General features: G+C 40.4%; 1 protein-coding gene across 1 annotated transcript in view; it reads left to right on the forward strand.

The window, feature by feature from the left end:
- Window positions 1–18,381, forward strand: part of LOC124802803 (medium-chain acyl-CoA ligase ACSF2, mitochondrial-like) — a 223,243-nt gene extending 204,862 nt beyond the window's left edge. Inside the window, exons 11-14 of the mRNA XM_047263807.1 lie at window positions 828–969; window positions 1,048–1,158; window positions 1,262–1,397; window positions 18,010–18,381. Coding sequence (XP_047119763.1) covers window positions 828–969; window positions 1,048–1,158; window positions 1,262–1,384 — 376 coding nt within the window. The 3' untranslated portion in view covers window positions 1,385–1,397; window positions 18,010–18,381. The remainder of the gene's footprint in view (window positions 1–827; window positions 970–1,047; window positions 1,159–1,261; window positions 1,398–18,009) is intronic.
- Window positions 18,382–21,614: the final 3,233 nt, after the last annotated feature.

Below are 21,614 nucleotides of genomic sequence, written 5' to 3' on the forward strand. Positions count from 1 at the left end.
AGAAAAATGCAGTGCACTTTCACCAGCCTTCATCCATTGTATTGACTACCGTTTTGTCTCTGGTGTGTAGTGATGGATCCATGTTTCATCAGCAGTCACAAATTTACATAAAAAGTCTTGCAGATTGTGATTAGACATTGCCAGACACTATTTTAAAATGTTGTGCCAGATGCTCTATGGTCAACTGTGAGCAATAACTGCATCCACCTCACACGCAGCTTCTTCATAGCCAATTGTGCATACAGGATATTATGCACTCACTCTGTTGAGATGCTTACAGTCTCAGCAGTCTCATGCATTCTTACTTTCCCATATCATGGATTCTGTCAATGATTTACTTTGTGGTGACCTCAGTTGGATGCCTGGAGTGTGGTTCATCTTCAGTGCTTGTCTGGCCATGTTTAAATTCATTAACCCAAAAGTAAATGGTCTTCAATGATGGTGCAGAGTCCATGTGAATTTCATCTAATTCAGCTTCGATTTAGGCAGCAGTCCAAACCTTCTAATGAAAATGTTTAATAACAGCATAGAACGTGGTTTTCTCGATTTTAAATCACAGCCAACACACTTACTAATTCAGATTGCTGTCAAGAATGAAGTGTATGCCATTTGAAATTCTTTACATAACCCTTGGAATAATCAAGGTTACCAGCCATGAAGGTACAACAAAAAAGTTCAATTCTTTCAGGAAAATTTACTTACCAAACCACTTTCATATATATAGCCTAATTCAAGGAAGATTATTCTGTATGTGATAAATTTATACTTATATGTAAAATGTGATTTTGGAAGACTAGAAATTTAATAGGAAATATTTTATTCTTAAGGGATTTATTTATTCTGAAAGAGGATGGCTACGGAATGGTAGTTGGACGCTTGAAAGACATGATAATCAGGGGTGGTGAGAATATTTCCCCTAAAGAAGTTCAGGAGCTGCTGGAGACTCATCCAGATATACTGGAGGCACAAGTAAGAAGTCATTACATGTATTATAGTTGGTGCTACATACATTCCTCATAAAAAATTAATTTATTGTGCTTGATCCAGGTATTTGGGATTCCACATGCAAGATTAGGTGAACAGGTATGCTCATGCATCCGAATAAAAGAAGGATCTGGGCTCACACCTGAGAAAGTCCAAGAATTTGCAAAGGGAAAGGTAAATGATCCTAAATTTTTAGTGCATTTTGTGTTCTGAGTAATTTTTATCTGAATCTTGTTCCATTTATTTCACAGTGTCTAATAGATCACTAATGTTTTAGATTGCAGGTTTTAAAATTCCAAAAATAATTGAAATTGTTGCTGAATTTCCAAGAACAACATCTGGAAAAATCCAGACTTTCAAGCTGAGAGATGCTTTCATGAAGAAGTATCCTGCTCAGTAACAAGCCATATTGAGTAAGTAATGGTTATCCTTATTAATTTTTTTCTCAGTTTTAAATTTGCACTACTGCAGTTAAATATCTCAATTTTAAAAACGGCCTCTCCATTCAATATTGTAGCAGATATTCTAGCCATTTACAGAATTTCTAGCCACAGAGGATTAATAATTTTTAAGTATATTATAATCAAGGTGTTTCAAAGTCTTTGAATCAAACATCGAGAGGTGATAGATCACATGATGGGGAACAACATGTTGTTAAAGACAAAATGTTCACTGATGCCTCCCAGGGACATTAGGTGTCCTTTGGTATTTGCTGACTGTGGGACCACAAGATTTCAGTGAACTAGCAGGGTCCACTAATTAGGTGTGCTGCGCACCTACTTACCCTAGTAAACTGATAGTTGTTCACAATAAGAAAACCTGAAGAATGAGTGTCTTTTAGCAGAGAAGAATATTGCAGATGCCAGTTGGTAAATTTAATTTTGCTGCGTACCCCCTTTCACCTGGAGCTAAAGACTGTATTGTAGGCAACACATGAAGCAAACACATGCTACAGAGTGATTACACATTGCCACCTCTCTGGGGCATAACTGATTTTTTGGGAAGTTTTAGCAAACATTTTGTCTCGAAAGAAAGTTGTTCCCCATGACATGAGCTATTAAATCTAATTGTTTGAAGCAAAGGCTTTGAAACATCCTGTATACAATCCCTGAAACTACTGCTCTCTATTAAATATGCTTTGGCTTGCAATTCATTCTTGAAGACTAAGCTTCATAAATGTGATCAACAAAATACATTGTATGGATGAAAGAACTGAACTGAAAGGTCAATGATTTACTTAACATGTTCACTGATGTGCCTTTATTTGTAAAGCATGAGTATTAGTATCATAACTGTGCTTACCAATACAAAATGAGAGTTCATTAGTACTGTGTATATTTTTATAACTGTTACAGATGCATGTTGAATAAAAACTGCTGCAGCTGTTGTAAATCCTTTATTAAAGGCACAGTTTTGTAATTTTAAATTTCATTATCAAGTGAAAATATGAATAAAAAGTAGAAAGAGACCATAAACAACTTTATAAAAAAATCACCATATAGTGGAGATGCTGAGTCACAGATAGCCACAACAAAAAGATTTTCACACTTAAAGCTTTTGGCCAATGGCCTTTGTCAACAATAGACACACATACTCACACACACTCACGCAAACACAACTCACACCCACAATTACACTCTCAGGCAACTGAAACCGCACTGTGAGCAGCAGCACCAGCCCATGGTGGGAGTGGCGACTGGGTGGGGGAAAGGAGGAGGCTGGAGCTGGGAGGGGGAGGGATAGTATGGTGGGGATGGTGGACAGTGAAGTGCTGCAGATTGAGTGGCGGGCAGGGCAAGTAGCGGAAAAGGAGAGAAATAAATAAAAAATTATATAAAAAAATAAAATAAAATGAATAAAAAAGAACTGGATGTGGTGATGGAATGGCGGCTGTGTAGTGCTGGAATGGGAGCAGGGAAGGAGCTGGATGGGTGAGGGCAGCGACTAATGTAGGTTGAGGCCCGGAGGGTTACAGGAACGTAGGATGTATTGCAGGGAAAGTGCAATTCAGAAAAGCTGGTGTTGGTGGGAAGGATCCATATGGCACAGGCTGTGAAGCAGTCATTCAAATGAAGGATATCATGTCTGGCAGCGTGTTCAGCAACAGGGTGGTCCACTTGTTTCCTGGTCACAGTTTGTCAGTGGCCATTCATGCAGACAGACAGCTTGTTTGTTGTCATGCCTACATAGAATGCAGCACAGTGGTTGCAGCTTAGCTTGTATATCACATGACTGGTTTCACAGGTAGCCCTGCCTTTGATAGGATAGGTGATGTTTGTGACCGGACTGGAGTAGGTGGTGGTGGGAGGATGTATAGGATAGCTCTGGCATCTAGGTCTATTACAAGGGTACGAGCCATGAGGTCAGGGGTTGGGAGCAGGGGTTGTGTAGGGATGGACAAGTATATTGCGCAAGTTCAGTGGATGGCAGAGCACCACTGTGGCAGGGGTGGGACGGATAGTGCGCAGGACATTTCTCATTTCAGTGAGCGACAAGAGGTAGTCGAAACCCTGGCTGAGAATGTAATTCAGTTGTTCCAGTCCTGGGTGGTACTGAGTTATGAGTGGAATGCCCCTCTGTGGCTGGATGGTGGGACTTTGTGAGGTGGTGGTAAACTGGAAATATTGTTTTTGTACAAGGCTGGGAGGATAATTACAGTTTGTGAAGGCTTCAGTGAGATCCTGGGTATATTTTGAGAGGGACCACTCCTCACTGCAGATGCGATGACCACAGGTGGCTAGGCTCTATGGAAAGGACTTCTTGGTATGGAACAGGTGGCAGCTATCAAAGTGGGGGTATTCCTGGTGGTTAGTAGGTTTGATTTGGACGGAGGTACTGATGTAGCCATCTTTGAGGTGGAGGTCAACATCTAGGAAGGTGGCTTGTTGGGTTGAGTAGGACCAGGTGAAGCAAATGGGGCAGAAGTTGTTGAGGCTCTGGAGGAATGTGGATAGGGTGTCCTCACCTTCGATCCAGATAGCAAAGATGTCATCAATGAATCTGAACCAGGTGAGCAGTTTAGGATTCTGGGTGTTTAGGAAGGATTCCTCTAGATGGCCCATGAATAGGTTGGCATAAGATGGTGCCATGTGGGTGCCCATAGCCATACCCTGGATTTGTTTGTAGGTAATGCCTTCAGAGGAGAAGTAATTGTGGGTGAGGATATGCTCATGGTGACTAGGAAGGAGGTTGTTGGTTTGGAACCCGTCAGGCGTTGGGAAAGGTAGTGTTCAATAGCAGTAAGGCCATGGGCATTAGGAATGTTAGTGTACAGAGAGGTGGCATCAATAGTGACGAGCAGGGCATCTTGTGGTAAAGGTACAGGAACTGTGGAGAGTCGGTGGAGGAAATGATTTGTATCTTTTCTATAGGAAGGTAGGTACTGGGTAAGAGGTTGAAGATGTTGGTCTATGAGAGCAGGGACTCTCTCTGTGGGGGCACAGTAACTGGCCATAATGGGGCATCCTGGATGGTTAGGTTTATGGACATGTAGAAGGTAAGAGTGTGGGGAGTGATAGGGGTGAGTAGAGAGATAGACTCCAGCGAGAGGTTCTGGGATGGGCCTGAGGATTTGAGTAGTGACTGGAGATCCTGCTGGATTACTGGAATGGGGTCACCGTGGCAAGGTTTGTAGGTGGAAGTATCTGACAGCTGGCGGAGTCCTTCCGCCAGGTAATCCTTGCGGTTCAAAACTACAGTGGTGGAACCTTTGTCCACAGGTAGGATTATCATGTCAGGATCAGTTTTTAGATGGTTGACTGCCGCTCTTTCTGTAGATATAAGGTTAGTCTGCATGTTGAGGTATTTGGGGAATGATGGTGAGGCAAGGTTTGAGGTTAAGAAACTCTGGAAAGTTAACAGGGGGTGGTTTGGAGGCAGTGGATCATGGCTGGATGGAGGAGTGAACTGGTTAAGGCAAGGTTCACTATTGGTCTTTGGTTGAGTCTGATTGGTAGGGTTGGTGGCAAAAAAGTGTTTCCACTGTAAGAATCGGGAGAAGGAGAGAAGGTCTTTAACAAGTCCTGCATGCTTGAATTTGGGAGTGGGGCAAGGGCTAAGGCTTCTGGAGGAAAAGTTCATCACTGTGTCACGGATCTGTGTAGGTTCTGCCCCTGTGTGGTGGTGGGAGGGAGTTTTGGAGGGTGGGCTAAGTGTAGTAGGTCTGCGAGACAGGGTTTGTCAGCTGTGAGGGGGCGTAGGGGAGGTTTGATGGTTGTTGTAGAGGTGGTGGACAGTGGCACTCCAAGGCGGGAGTAGGAAGTGAGCAGGATGGAGAGCTTTTTGAGGTGGAGTCATGCATGTTGCTCAAGTTCCTGCTGGGGAAGAGTTTCAATCCAGGAATATGGGGTTGCATAGCAAGAGAATCTTGTGGATGGAGAGAAGGTACTGCAAGGAGATTTGGGCTTGGTTAATATGGTTCTGCAGGACTAAGTTGGTGAGGGCTAGGGATTGGCGGAATTTGAACAGGTGGAGGTCATTTTGGAAGGAGGGGTGGCAGCCAGAGATGGGTAATTTGATGGTAAGGCCATTAGGGGGGATTCCATGAGCCAAACAACAATGCAGGAACAGTGTGTGGGACTGGGATCTGGCTAGGGATAAGGAGACTTTTCTGTATTGATGCAGATGGAAGGAGCAAGGATCCATGGTGGTGGAAAAATGCAAAAAATTATGTAAATAATGTAGAACTACCTCCGAAAAATTTCGCAAAAATACACCCAAATACGTGTGAAAATATATGAAAAGGATGAAATGGATGTAAAAGGGGAAACAAGATGAAATCTGAGGAAGTCGACAATAGCGAAATGCGAAAACTCGCTAAAATTGGCAAGAAGTCACAAGGGTCAAAGTAAAGAATAACTGATAAAAAATATATGTATTACTGTGGTTAGCAGGTCTAAGGGTGGATAAGTGTGAAGAAGGGGGACGGCAGATATGACTGGATGTTGGAACTTGTGGGTGCAAACTGGGATAGAATGGAGGAAGTGTAGGGGGTGCGGAGGGGTTCATAGGATGAGATACAATATTGTGTGTCACTGGAAATGTGTGGGAGTAAACATGCAAAATTATGTGAAATGACGCAGGGAGAGTGATCAATTTGAAAGTATGGTATTAATTATATCAGTGGGAGTAATGTGGAACATAAGATGCTGGACCTATAATTGGGGTGGTTTTGTAGCCGTCTGTTGTGCATAGCTGAGATGGTTTATACAGTGTGGCTCATAAGTAGAGTGTGCAATTCGGTTTGTAAGGCAACTAGAGAAACACAGTAAAGGAGAGAAAGAGGACAAACATTGAGTATAGGATGGAATGTAACAATACTATGAGAAGGAAAGTTTCTACTCACCATATAGTGGAGATGCTGAGTCGGAGATAGGCAATACAAAAAGATTTTAACACTTAAAGCTTTCAGAAAATGGCCATTATCAAAAATAGACACACACATGTGCACACACATACACACTCACACAAAAGCAACTCTCACACATGACTGCAGTCTCAGGCAACTGAAACCATGCTGCAGACAGCAGCACCTGTGCATGATGGGAGTGGCAGCTGGATGGGGGAAAGGAGGAGGCTGGGGCGGGGAGGGGGAGGGATAGTATGGTGGGGATGGCGGACAGTGAAGTACTGCAGGTTGGGTGGTGGGCAGGGGAGAGGTGGGCATGGGGGGGGGGGGGGAAGTAGCTTATATTGTTACAGTCTTTTTGTTGTGCCTCTCTGCGACTCAGCATCTCCGCTATATGGTGAGTAGCAACTTTCCTTCTCATAATATTGTTATATTCCATCCTGGATTTGATTTATACAAAAATCATATGACAGTGAACAGGAAGTGAACAGGAGACTGAATACTTACTCTGTGTGCTGAGGATTTCTTTAAAATTTGGGAAATTTCACAAAAAGCAATAGTTATGGATTAAAAACATGGGGTGAAACTGGAACATATGAACAAATGGGATAAAAGAGGAGATTATAAAATACACCATAAGGGGGGGGGGGGCAGAATATAGAGTAAAAATTACCTCAGTTGAAGCCACACCAGTTCAGAAAGCTGCAACTGCCATACACGGACTGACTGGATATCAAAACATAGGTCACAAGGGGAATGGCAATGTGAATGAATAATTTTTGATAAACTTTAAGGAAATGCTTCAGAATGAGGTGTACAGAAACAAACATACTAATAAATGTAGCAACTGTCAAGTGAAAAACTTATAGACATATTGATAAAAGCCTTGAACATGTTTTGGGCCATTTATAAATGTAACATTTAGAATTGAAAAATCTTAGAAATTGATAAAATTAATTATGCAGTCTGGCCGTGGTATCCAGGGCCTGATGTCATGTGTATGTGTGAGTTGGGTTTGTATGAATGTGTGCGTGTGTATGTTGTCTAATTCTGATGAAGGTCAATTTGGCCAAAAGTTTTTTGTTGCGCCTTTTGGCAACTCAGCATCTCTGCTATATGATGAGTAACATCTATCCTTTTCATAATGTTGTCATACAGTTACTTTAAAAACTTTTAAGAAAATTTTACAGAAACATTTAAAAGAGGGAATGGCACAAGGCACCAAGGAGAGGAGATAAGAGGGAAAGGGCGGATGAACCCTGATATTTATTTAAGTTATCAAAGTTGGCCAAAACTGGTTTCTGCCTTAACTCAGTTTGAGAATTTACTGTTTGATTTGAATATTTTCTTCATGTATGAAAGATCGCTAGTTATTCCAAGATATTTAAACCACTACCCATGCAAATTATGAGACCAGGTGTAAAACGAGAAACTGAGTGACCTGTTTTAGATAAATCCAAACTTAAGGCAGAACTGGAACCCACATCAGAAATATGTTCCTTAAACCTAACTTCCTAGGACATTCCAGTTTGGCCTGTATACTTAGACTGGCAGTCTTCACAGGTCTGTGGCTGACCCTGTCGCTGAGTCAGATGCTGTCACCTGTCCTGTTCCAGAGGAAACCACTCAGCCTGCAAGATCCAGGCAATCACAGAGGGTGGGATTATTGGTAGTTGGGAGCTCCAACGTTAGGTGCATTATGGGGCCTCTTAGGGACTTGGCTGACAAGAAGGGAAAGAAAACCAATGTGCACTCAAACAGTATGCATACCTGGTGGAGTCATTCCAGATGTGGAAAGGGTCCTCCCGGATGCCATGAAGAGCACAGGGTGCAGCCAACTGCAGGTGGTTGCTCAAGTTGGTACCAATGATGTGTGTCACTTTGGATCAGAAGAGATTCTCTCTGGTTTTGAGTGACTAACAGATGTGGTAAAGGCTGCCAGTCTTTCTTGCAAGATGAAAGCAGAGCTGACCATGTGCAGCATAGTCGACAGGACCAATTGCGGACTTCTGGTACAGAGCCAAGTGGAGGATCTGAATCAGATGCTCAGACAGTTCTGCGACCGGGTAGGCTGCAGATTCCTCGACTTGCGCCATAGGGTGGTTGGGTATTGGGTTCTGCTGAATAGGTCAGGTGTCCACTATACGCAGGAGGTGGCTACACGGTTAGCAGGGGCTGTGTGGTGGTTTTTTAGGTTAGAGGGTCTCGGGAGAACACAAGAAGGGCTTGAGTCACAAAGAGTGCAGGCCGAACACAGGAAGAACTTAGATTCAGGAACCATTGGCATAACAGTTGTAAATTGTCGTAGCTGTGTTGGGAAAGTACCAGAGCTCCAAACGCTAATAAAAACCACTGATGCTAAAATCATCATAGACACTGAAAGCTGGCTAAATCCAGATATAAGCTCAGCTGAAATTTTTGCGAAGAACCTAATAGTGTTCCGAAAGGATAGGCTAAACACAGTTGGCGGTGGCCTGTTTGTTGCTGTTAGAAGTACCAGAGCTCCAAGTACTAATAGAAACCACTGTTGCTCAAATCGTTACAGGCACTGAAAGCTGGCTAAAATCGGATACAAGCTCGGTGAAATTGAAGCAGATACTTCCTGTGAGTTAGTATGGGCAGAGGTCATTGTTGGCAGCCAGAATAAAATAATAATAGGATCCTTTTACTGACCTCCCAATTCAGATGATACAGTTGCTGAAAGGTTCAAAGAAAACTTGAGTTTGATTTCAAACACATACCCGACTCTTACAATAACAGCTGGTGGTAACTTTTAATTTACCCTCGATATGTTGACAAAAATACATGTTTAATTCTGGAGGTATGCATAAAATATCATCTGAAATTGTGTTAAATGCGTTCTCTGAAAATTATTTCTACCAGTTAGTTCATGAGCTCACGCGAATAGTAAATGGTTGTGAAAACACATTTGACCTCTTAACAACAAATAATCCTGAGTTAATAACGAGCATGAAAACCTATACAGGGATTAGTGAACACAGGGTTGTCATAGCGAGATTGAATATCGTAATTCCCAAATCCTCCAAAAATAAGTGAGAAATATACATATTCAAAAAAGCAGATAAAAATTCACCTGACGTCTTCCTGAGAGACAATCTCCATTCATTCCAAATTAATAATATAAGTGTAGATCTGATGTGGCTTGAATTCAAAGAAATAGTATTGGCAGCAATTGAGAGATTTATACCAAATAAATTAACAAACGATGGAGCTGACCCTCCTTGGTACACAAAACGGGTTAGAACACTGTTACAGAAACAATGAAACAAACATGCCAAATTTAAACAGACACAAAATCCTCAAGATTGGCAATCTTCTGCAGAAGCTCAAAATTCAGAAGCTTGAAATTTAGCGCGGACTTCAATGTGAGATGCTTATAACAGTTTCCACAACGAAACTTTGTCTCGAAACCTGGCAGAAAATCCAAAGAGATTCTGGTCATATGTGAAGTATGTTAGCAGCAAGAAACAATTAATGCCTTCTCTGCACAATAGCAATGGAGATATTATCGGCCGGCCGCGGTGGTCTAGCGGTTCTAGGCGCTCAGTCCGGAACCGCGCGACTGCTACGGTCGCAGGTTCAAATCCTGCCTCGGGCATGGATGTGTGTGATGTCCTTAGGTTAGTTAGGTTTAACTAGTTCTAAGTTCTAGGGGACTAATGACCTCAGAAGTTGAGTCCCATAGTGCTCAGAGCCATTTCAGCCATTTTTTTGAGATATTATCAAAGACAGTGCTGCCATAGCAGAGTTACGAAACACAGCCTTACCGAAATGCCTTCACAAAAGAAGATGAAATAAATATTCCAGAATTCGAATCAAGAACAACTGCCACCATGAGTAACATAGAAGTAAATATCCTCAGAGTAGTGAACCAACTTAAATCACTTAATAAAAGCAAGTCTTCTGGTCCAGACTGTATAGAGGAAGTGGTGGTAATATGAACCCCCAGTTTCTTTTTCAATAAAATATTGTACACTAATACAATGATAGTACCTTAATTGATGTAGTTATACTCAACTGACAGTTAACTAAGACATTATATTGATTAAATTCCTTAAAATGTCTGAATATGTTTATTATTATTTTGTTTCCCAAAGATGATAAATTTGACCACAAACAAGAAATGCAGTTAATATGGCCCCCATGGTGTTTGTAATATGGACCCCCAGTATATTTTAAGAATTTTTTGCTGCAAGAAAAACGAAGAAGTGCTTTTTAATTCAAATACATATTTATTATGAAATATAAACCCATAAATGTACAAAGTAGCACAGTACTAGCGACAGAAGTCGCAAGCATAGTCCTCTTTCTCCGCCCCCGCACATTCGTTGTGAGCCCATAAAGAGCACATTAGGCATTGCACCCAGAATTTGCCACAAACATCATCTGAAAACTTCCTGTCACAGAATAGGCAGAGAGCATTGTCTTTATCTGGCTGGAGTTCACCAACTGAAAGGTCACATGGATAATCACCAGAACCAGTTGAGAGCCCCATGACATCATCATCAACACAATCTGAGTCATCACTGTCCATTTCTTATTGCTTAATCAAAGTTTTCTTTAACTGTCGACTGTTCTTGCTAACGTCTCTTCCACAGCCAGATGCACTACGCCCTCTACTATGAGTCTAGGTTTGGGTTCCAGAACAAGATGGCTGTGATATATCATAAGTCAAGTTCTTTGTCCGCATCCATGACCACAAAGATAAGCTACAGCTTTTTTCACTTCTATGTAAGCTTCTAATTTGTTTTTATATGGAGATCTTGTCACAAGACTAGCAACACACGGTTGTCGCCCATGAGACGATGTTTTCATCTTCTCAGGTATGGGATGGATATCTCTTGGAGACATACCAAATGCAATTTTAATAGGCTCATGGACATCAATTTCAATAGAATCATGGTCCTCTTCAGTCTGAACTCTCTTCGGGTTCCTGTTGTTTCAGTTGGTTGGCAGGCACAGGAATCAGGACTTCTTCCCCAGCGATGAATTCATTATCTTGAAATATATTTATTTCTAAGGGATAAATTCCTGTTACCCTAAACCCATCTAATGCAATAATGCCGGTTGTACACCGGATGTAGGCTTTGCCAAAGAGAGACACTATATCATGGGGTCCAACAGGTTTGCTTTCATGGAGCATCCACTGACGAATATACTCACTGTAGTGAGTCTTAAGTGCACCCATAAAAGGACGATCCAGGGGTTGCTGTTTGTCTGTTGTGTGTGAAGGCTGTCACAAAATGGAGATGAAGTTTTTTCTTGCCACATCAATCACATCAGTATTCCTTAAATGGGAGAAGTGACCATCAAGGGTGAGTAGAATAGGCAAAGTCCCTGTTGGCTTTGTTTTTTCAACAAAATGTTTCAACCAGTTCATGAATAGGTTTGCTTGAACCCAACCAGATGGGTGGGGTCTCCCAATTGACCCAGATAGGAGCACCTTTCATAAGAACGTCTGCCATATTCGTTCTTGGGAATATGAACATCAGAGGAACATAAGAACCTCACGAGCAGATACTAGAGACCCACGCTCTGCAGCAATCAGAGAACAAATTTGGCATTTACCTATGCTTGCAATTACTTGCTGTATCTTAGTCTGAACTACACTAAGGCCTGTTTTGTTGATGTTCCATACACGATCTTCTGGATATTTATGTTTCTGGTATTCAGCTTGTAGCAAGTCATAGAATGAGTTAACTCTCTCACGGGGAAAGCCTTTTGCCCGAGCATACTACGTTCCGGTTGGCTTTCTAATTGAAAGCTTATCTTGATGATGTCATAGAAAATTGTCAAGCCAAGCTCTTCCAGCAATTTCATTTCTGAAGTTTGTTGCAATTCCATTCCTAACTGCAAGTTGATAGGCCATATTTCGAACATCCATATGAGTAAAACCATAGAATTTGGCCTCCATATACTGTAAGTGATCCACTAGTTCACTTTCTAGGGCTGCTGGTAGAGCTGGTTTTCTTTCAAGCTTTTTAGTTTCAACATCTGCCATCTGTGAGGTATTAGCCTCACACACATGCTGGCGCAGAGTTGTTTTTGGGACAGCAAAATATTTCACTGCTTTTTTAACTCCCATTGTTTTGCCTACAACAGCAGACACTGCCTCTCGCATTTTGTTTTTTCCCACACCTGCCTTTTGGGGATTGGTTTAGGTGCCTGATTAGTCCTAGGCATCTGAAAACAAAAATAAAAACATTTTACAGACTGCTTATAATGTGGACCTCGGCCCCCACATTACAAGCACCAATGGGGGCCATATTTCTGTCACCTACACCTTCTAAACTCGTGTAAACAACTTAAAAACGAAATAATACCACACCTTTTAATCTATTTGAAACTGTTGCCAATACTTTCTATGTTATATTCATGGTGCTTACATCTAAGTATTAACCAATAATGATTTGTTAACAAAGTTAAATTCACATACCTCTCAAAGTTTTGAACAGGAGCTTGAAAAATATAGCCTCACTGTCACTCAACCACTGTACTGACCTGCTTCCAGTGCTCCTACAGGCCAGTGAGGATACTAACAGACTAGTTCCAGCTATCACTACTACAGTTCAGCTAAATGTTGTTAAGATATTAAGGGGGGCCGTATTTGTTGCAATGGCCATATTACCACCACTTCCTGTACCAATTAGGTTCCTTCTGGAGTATGCTGATGCATTAGTTCCATACTTAACAATCATATACAACCGTTCGCTCAACGAAAGACCCATACCCAAAGACAGGAAAGTTGCACAGGTCACACCAAGAAAGGTTGTAGGAGTAATGTCGTTAATGCCGATTGTTGTTGTTGTTGTTGTTGTTGTTGTTGTGGTCTTCAGTCCTGAGACTGGTTTGATGCAGCTCTCCATGCTACTCTATCCTGTGCAAGCTTCTTCATCTCCCAGTACCTCCTGCAGCCTACATCCTTCTGAATCTGCTTAGTGTATTCATCTCTTGGTCTCCCTCTACGATTTTTACCCTCCACGCTGCCCTCCAGTACTAAATTGGTGATCCCTTGATGCCTCAGAACATGTCCTACCAACCTATCCCTTCTTCTAGTCAAGTTGTGCCACAAACTCCTCTTCTCCCCAATTCTATTCAATACCTCCTCATTATTTATGTGATCTACCCATCTAATCTTCAGCATCCTTCTGTAGCACCACATTTCGAAAGCTTCTATTCTCTTCTTGTCTAAACTATTTATCGTCCATGTTTCGTTTCCATACATGGCTACACTCCATACAAATACTTTCAGAAACGAGTTCCTGACACTTAAATCAATACTCAGTGTTAACAAATTTCTCTTCTTCAGAAATGCTTTCCTTGCCATTGCCAGTCTACATTTTATATCCTCTCTACTTCGACCATCATCAGTTATTTTGCTCCCCAAATAGCAAAACTCCTTTACTACTTTAAGTGTCTCATTTCCTAATCTAATTCCCTCAGCATCACCCAACTTAATTTGACTACATTCCATTATCCTCGTTTTGCTGCTTTTGTTCATCTTATACCCTCCTTTCAAGATACTATCCATTCCGTTCAACTGCTCTTCCAAGTTCTTTGCTGTCTCTGACAGAATTACAATGTCATCGGCGAACCTCAAAGTTTTTGTTTCTTCTCCATGGATTTTAATACCTACTCTGAACTTTTCTTTTGTTTCCTTTACTACTTGCTCAATACACAGATTGAATAGCATCAGGGAGAGGCTACAACCCTGTCTCACTCCCTTCCCAACCACTGCTTCCCTTTGATGTCCCTCAACTCTGATAACTGCCATCTGGTTTCTGTACAAATTGTAAATAGCCTTTCGCTCCCTGTATTTTACCCCTGCCACCTTCAGAATTTGAAAGAGAGTATTCCAGTCAACATTGTCAAAATCTTTCTCTAAGTCTACAAATGCTAGAAACGTAGGCCTGCATTTCCTTAATCTTTCTTCTAAGATAAGTCATAGGGTCAGTATTTCCTCACATTTCCAACATTTCTACAGAATCCAAACTGGTCTTCCCCAAGGTCGGCTTCTACCAGTTTTTCCATTCGTCTGTAAACAATTCGCATTAGAATTTGTAGCTGTGTCTTATTAAACTGATAGTTCAGTAATTTTCACATCTGTGAACACCTGCTTTCTTTGGGATTGGAATTATTATATTCTTCTTGAAGTCTGAGGAAATTTCACCTGTCTCATACATCTTGCTCAGCAGATGGTAGAGTTTTGTCAGGACTGGCTCTCCCAAGGCTGTCAGTAGTTCTAATGGAATGTTGTCTACTCCCGGGGCCTTGTTTCGACTTAGGTCTTTCAGTGTTCTGTCAAACTCTTCACGCAGTATCATATCTCCCATTTCATCTTCATCTACATCCTCTTCCATTTCCATAATATTGTCCTCAAGAACATCGCCCCTGTATAGACCCTCTATATACTCCTTCCACCTTTCTGCTTTCCTTTCTTCGCTTAGAACTGGGTTTCCATCTGAGCTCTTGATATTCCTGTAAGTGGTTCTCTTTTCTCCAAAGGTCTCTTTAATTTTCCTGTAGGCAGTATCTATCTTACCCCTTGTGAGATAAGCCCTTACACCCTTACATTTGTCCACTAGCTATCCCTGCTTAGCCATTTTGCACTTCCTGTCGATCTCATTTTTGAGGCGTTTGTATTCCTTTTTGCCTCCATAATTTACTGCATTTTTGTATTTTTCCTTTCATCAATTAAATGCAGTATCTCTTCTGTTACCCAAGGATTTCTACTAGCCCTTGTCTTTGTACCTACTAGATCCTCTGCTGCCTTCACTATTTCATCCCTGAAAGCTAACCATTCTTCTTCTACTGTATTTCTTTCCCCCATTCCTGTTAATTCTTCCCTTATGCTCACCCTGAAACTCTGTACAACCTCTGGTTCTTTCAGTTTATCCAGGTCCCATCTGCTTAAATTCCCACCTGTTTGCAGTTTCTTCAGTTTTAATGTACAATTCATAACCAATAGATTGTGGTCAGAGTCCACATCTGCCCCTGGAAATGTCTTACAATTTAAAACCTGGTTCCTAAATCTCTGTCCTACCATTATATAATCTATCTGAAACCTTCTAGTATCTCCAGGATTCATCCATGTATACAGCCTTCTTTCATGATTCCTGAACCAAGTGATGATTAAGTTATGCTCTGTGCAAAATTCCAGCAGGCGGCTTCCTTTTTCATTTCTTAGCCCCAATCCATATTCACCTACTACATTTCCTTCTCTTCCTTTTCCTACCGTCAAATTCCAGTCACCCATGACTATTAAATTTTCGTCTCCCTTCCCTACTTGAATAATTTCTTTTATCATACAGTAAAGCTGCATGCCCTCGGTAAAAATTACAGCTGTAGTTCCCCTTGCTTTCAGCTGTTCGCAGTACCACAACAGCAAGGCCGTTTTGGTTAGCGTTACAAGGCCAGATCAGTCAATCATCCAGACTGTTGTCCCTGCAACTACTGAAAAACAAGTTTTTGGAACATATATTGTTTCAAACATTATGATTTACCTTGAAGAAAACTGTCTATTGCCACACAGTCAACATTGGTTTAGAAAACATCATTCCTGTGAAACACAACTAGCTCTTTATTTACATGAAGTGTTGAGTGCTATTGACAAGGTATTTCAGATCAATTCTGTTTTTATGGATTTCCGGAAGGCTTTTAACACTGTACCACACAAGCGGCTTGTAGTGAAATTGCGTGCTTATGAAATATTGTCTCAGTTATGTGACTGGATTTGTGATTTCCTGTCAGAGAGGTCACAGTTCGTAGTGACTGAAGGAAAGTCATCGAGTAAAACAGAATTGATTTCTGGTGTTCCCCAAGGTAGTGTTATAGGCCCTTTGCTGTTACTTATCTATATAAACAATTTGGGAGACAATCTGAGCAGCCGTCTTAGGTTATTATCAGATGACCTGTCGTTTATTGACTAATAAAGTCATCAGAAGATCAAAACAAATTGCAAAATGATTTAGAAAAGATATCTGAATGGTGTGAAAATTGGCAGTTGACCCTAAATAACGAAAAGTGTGAGGTCATCCACATGAGTGCTAAAAGGAATTTGTTAAACTTTGGTTATACAATAAATCAGTCTAATCTAAAAGCTGTAAATTCAACTAAATACCTAGGTATTACAATTATGAACAACTTAAATTGGAAGGAACACAGAAAATGTTGTGGGGAAGACTAACCAAAGACTGCGTTTTATTAGCAGGACACTTAGAAAATGTAACAGATCTACTAAGGAGACTGCCTACAATATGCTTGGCCATCCTCTTTTAGAATACTGCTGCACAGTGTAAGGAGACTGCCTATACTACGCTTGGCCATCCTCTTTTAGAATACCACTGCACAGTGTGGGTTCCTTACTGGATAGGACTGACAGAGTACATCGAAAAAGTTCAAAGAAGAGCAGCACATTTTGTATTATTGTGAAATATGGGAGAAAGTGTCACAGAAATTGTACAGCATTTGGGCTGGACATCATTAAAATGAAGGCGTTTTTTCGTTGCATCGGAATTTTCTATTATAATTCCAATCACCAACTTTTTCCTCCGAATGTGAAAATATTTTCTTGACAATGACCTACATAGGGAGAAATGATCACCACGATAAAATAAAGGAAATCAGAGCTCGTATGGAAAGATATAGGTGTTCATTCTTTCTGCATGCTACATGAGATTGGAATAATAGAGAAATGTGAAGGTGGTTTGATGAACCCTCTGCCAGGCACTTAAATGTGATTTGCAGAGTAATCCATGTAGTTGTAGATGTAGATTCTTTTGAATGAAATATGCTGGGATGATATTCTTCACAGCCAACTGTATACCCGCTCTATACGAAAACCCTTCCATAGTACAAAATCCTATGATAAGAAACATTCCTAGGGCCCTTCTCCTGCATGGGGAATTATGTAGATGAAATGTCCTGTTGACTATGGTCAGAGCAATCTTATGGCTCTTTTCCTTTTTCTTCTTTAAAATGTTCTTGTTAATACTCAGGCCAAAATCTGCATGGTACCCATTAGAACATGCTATAAACTGGATGACCCTGCATTTGTGATTAAAAAAAAAAAAAATCACTTGACGTTTGCTACTTTTATTAGTACATTTATTCTTTTACACTTGATTCCCAACTGTTTCCTTAAAGTTTATTGGAGGTTATTCACATTTCCTCACTTGACCTGCTTCCCTTGGGACCTACATTTTGATATCCAGTCAGTTCGTGTATGGCAGTTGCAGCATTCTGTCCTGGCATAGCTTCAGCTGAGGTACTGCTTTGTTTACTTTATACTTTGTTTCCTCTCCCCTCCCTTCCCCCTATTTCTCCCTCCCAGCCTCTTCCCAGTGTATTTATAATCTTTTTTGCTGTCCCATTTGTACATATGTTCCAGTTTCCAATTTTTGAAGAAGGTTGGAATCAGGCTGTAAAAGTGTTCTGACCACACAGTTTTCCAGACACTTTTTCTCACTTTCGCATGGTCTTTGTGTAAAATTTTTTATAGTCTGTTTCTTCTTTTTATTTATATTTGCACTTGATGATGTAATTTAAAATCATGAAACAGGTCATTTACAACAGGGTTTACAACAGCTGCAGTGGGTTTTATTTAACATGCAAAAGTTTGGTTTTAGATAACCATCCAGTAAACTGTTATGTTACAGATGCAGTACGGTGTTGTGGCAGTGAGAATTTCAGAGTATGAACAGTTGTAACAACTCAACCAGTGCCATCCTGATGAAGAATTCAGTTTACCAAAGATGAAGAAGTATTATTGAATGAGAATGTATAGTTCCTAGTGAACTGAACTTGTAGAGGAAGATTTTCCTCCAACTAGGAAGTTCATACTGTAGCAGGATTTAACATTTCCAGACAGTTCACAAGCAGAGCAGAGTGGGGAACTGTTTGTGAAACAGTCAAAGCCAATGAGTTAACAGCAGAATGAATTTGATTGCACATATTTCTTTCAGCAGTATTAAATGATATTGTGCAATATTACAAAATGATGCAGCTCATAAAAGAGTTCTAGTTTGTTCATAAGAAGTTAAGAACTGCAACTTTATAGAAATTTGTTGAAGTAACAAGACATTTCAATTTCTGAATTCCTGAACAAATATTTTTTATACAATTTTGATGTAAAATACTTTTAACGTGATATTTGTACTCAGTTTTCGGCAAAATGCTTGAAAATAGACTTCAGTTAGCAGGCTAACTAAGTTTGTATTATATCTATTCATGCAATCTGAAATAAATTTCTGGAATTTATGCAACATTGATTCAGAAACAATTACTGAAATTAGATCATATTGGAACTACTGATTTGTTCAACCCTAGCAAATATGGGTAATGTAAGAAAAAATTAGTTTTTATTGAATATTTCATTTCTGTATGTTTCATTGGGCTTGCTTTTATGATGTCAGCTGTCTGACAATACACCAAGCAATGATTTTGTACAATCTTTCCTATAATCTGTAACTTGTTCCTCAGGATTATCAATGAGAAATATTAAGACCACCTGAAATTGGCCACTAAATCATTTAATACATAATACGAGGGTTGGACCGAAAGTAAGGTTCCCAATGAGCTACAGCCTTGATGGAAGGAGCTAGGCTAAATCCGACCACAGTGCCATGTGCAGTGGTTCCCCCACTCTCGATCCCACCTGTCTGCGATTCACTACATCACTCAGTGTTGGCGTGGCAGCCATCAGAGATGGAAGTGTTTATCGCCGTTTCTGCCAAGTGCAAGGTTCGAGCAGTAATCCGGTTTCTCCATGCACGGCGGAAGTTACTGCCCATGGAGATTCGTTGGCAAGTGACTGAGGTATATGGTGAAGAGTGCATGTCCATTCAGCACGTCCGCAAATGGTGCAGGGCTTTTGCTGAGGGTTGCATGGAAGCTCATGATGAAGAATGGAGTGGAACACTGCTGGTTTTGGATGTGTTTGTCCTGAAGATCAACAGTGAGCTGCTCAAAGATCGGAGGGTTACTGTACGTGAACTTGTTGAATGCATTCCTGAAGCTTCCTATGGCACAATTGAAAGAACTTTTACAGAAATGTTGGGTTATTGCAAAGTGTGTGCTCACTGGGTCCCCCAGATGCTGATGGATGGACACAAGGAGCAAAGCCTTTACTGTGTTTTCATGTTTCTTCAACAATGTGAGGGGGAAGGCAACAAGGAGAAGTTGTTGGACTCTATTGTCACAGGAGATGAAACGTGCGTGTTTCATTATACCCTCGAAACAAAACAACAATCTCATCAGTGGTATCACTCCGGTTCACCACCACCAAAGAAATTCAAACAAATGCAGTTGGCAGGAAAGATTATGGTGACTGTGTTTTGGGATCGGAAGGGGGTACTCCTCATCGATTTCATGCAACCTGGCATGACTATAAACTCAGACAGATATTATGAAACATTGACCAAACTCCGGCGTAAAATCCAGAATTGCTAGAGAGGATGACTGAAGGAGGGAGTAGCGCTTCTTCATGACAATGCTTGACCCCACATTGCTTGTCAAACACAGGAGCTTTTGAAGAAATTTGGGTGAACTGTTATGCTCCATCCCCTGTACAGCCCGGACTTAGCCCCCAACGATTATCTATCACTTCTTCCCCAAGGTAAAGGAACCCTTAGGTGGCAAATGCTTCAAGAGCGACAATGAAGTCCAAGCAGACTTCACACACTTCCCCAACAAGTTGGCGGGCAACTTCTTTGACTTAGGAATTCAAAAGCTGGAGCACCATCTTCAAAAGTGTGTCAAAAAAATTGAGACTATGTTGAAAAATAGACAAAAGTGTAAATTTTTCAATGATTTTTAAATTAATAATAATAAACAATGTTTTCTATTAGTAAAAAATATGGGAACCTTATGGTACAACTCTTGTACAAAAATTATTGGTTTCCGTCATGTTGGTGATGGTGCTGAATGGAGCTTTGAACTTCTAAAACGTTGGTCCAGGGCAATAAATATGTAGAATGCTTGCACCTAATGAGCAAAACTAATCATATAAAGTAATTAATATGCAACTTTGGGGGGGGGGGGTTATCTGTATATTAATTACAACAGTCAATAAAACTCTAGAATTTATTTAATTTATGAAAAAAAAAGAATGAGCTATTATATTTTAAACTTCATGTTTAGAAAATACACAAATTTTATAGTTAATTATCTCAATGTTTACCACAGTTTTAACAGATTTGGAAAATTCTAGAGTTTCATACACCTGTAAGTATGGTGTGTATGCTGTGCAAAAGTCATCGAAGAATCTCTTGTACGTATGGAGAAAAGTGTACCTATAGCAACAAATGCAACCAATAGTAAGTGAAAAAATTATGAAATTTCACCTGTAAAAAAATTTATTTTGTTATGTTTTGTACTTCCACTGCTTTGAATGTGTAACTTGAATCCTTCCTGGTCATGCTGACAAAGTTTGTGAATTTATTTGTAAAGGTATGGACAGTGGAAATTAAAATGTCCTGTGGTGCCTCCCCTGCTCCAAGTCAACCCATTTTACATTATACCCCCCCCCCCCCCCAACTGCCTTAAATAAAAAAAACTCATCTACCAGTTCTTTGTCTTTTTGTTAGATTGTAGTATTCTAGTTTTCATTGTTTTGATTCTGTATTATTTTAATTTTATTGTGCTTGATATTCAGGCCTACTTTCAAACTTTTACTGTTAACTTTTTCCATTCATGTTGAAATTAATTTGCACTAGAGCAGGCCTGACCTGCCACTCAGCTTTGCTGGGTCCTTCTTGCAAGTACCTAGAAGAGCAAGAGATTTAACTGAGCACTGTGGTGCGGCATTTTTTGGTTGAAAAATTCTCAGAGTTTGGCAGACTTGTGGGCTCAGCACTGTTTACCCTTTGTTCGTGGTATGAAGGACCTTCACATATCCTGTCACTGTTTGCGCAAAAAGATGCAATCTGGCTATGTGTCATCATAGCCTTTAAAATGCATGAAAATGAGAGAAGATAGGGGTGAGAATTCTCAGTTCGCATAAGTGATGGATACTGCTTATTTGCTACAAAATGACATTATAGTACCTTGCAGAAAGAATTTAAATATTTGGACAACAATGAAAGAGCAAAAAATTACAACACTAGACAGACGGGATTCCTTGTTTTGTACGTCAAGATGCACTTATTGCTAAATTTGCAGGCTTAAAGGACTTGAAGAAATTGGTGGTACAACTAGTAAAATTTGTGAAGTTGAAACCATTATTCCATTTTCAGTTGCAACTTTTTTCAATGGAAATGAACAA

The sequence above is a fragment of the Schistocerca piceifrons genome, chromosome 6 (genome assembly GCF_021461385.2).
Source record: "Schistocerca piceifrons isolate TAMUIC-IGC-003096 chromosome 6, iqSchPice1.1, whole genome shotgun sequence".
In the NCBI taxonomy this organism is placed as follows: Eukaryota; Metazoa; Arthropoda; class Insecta; order Orthoptera; family Acrididae; genus Schistocerca; species Schistocerca piceifrons.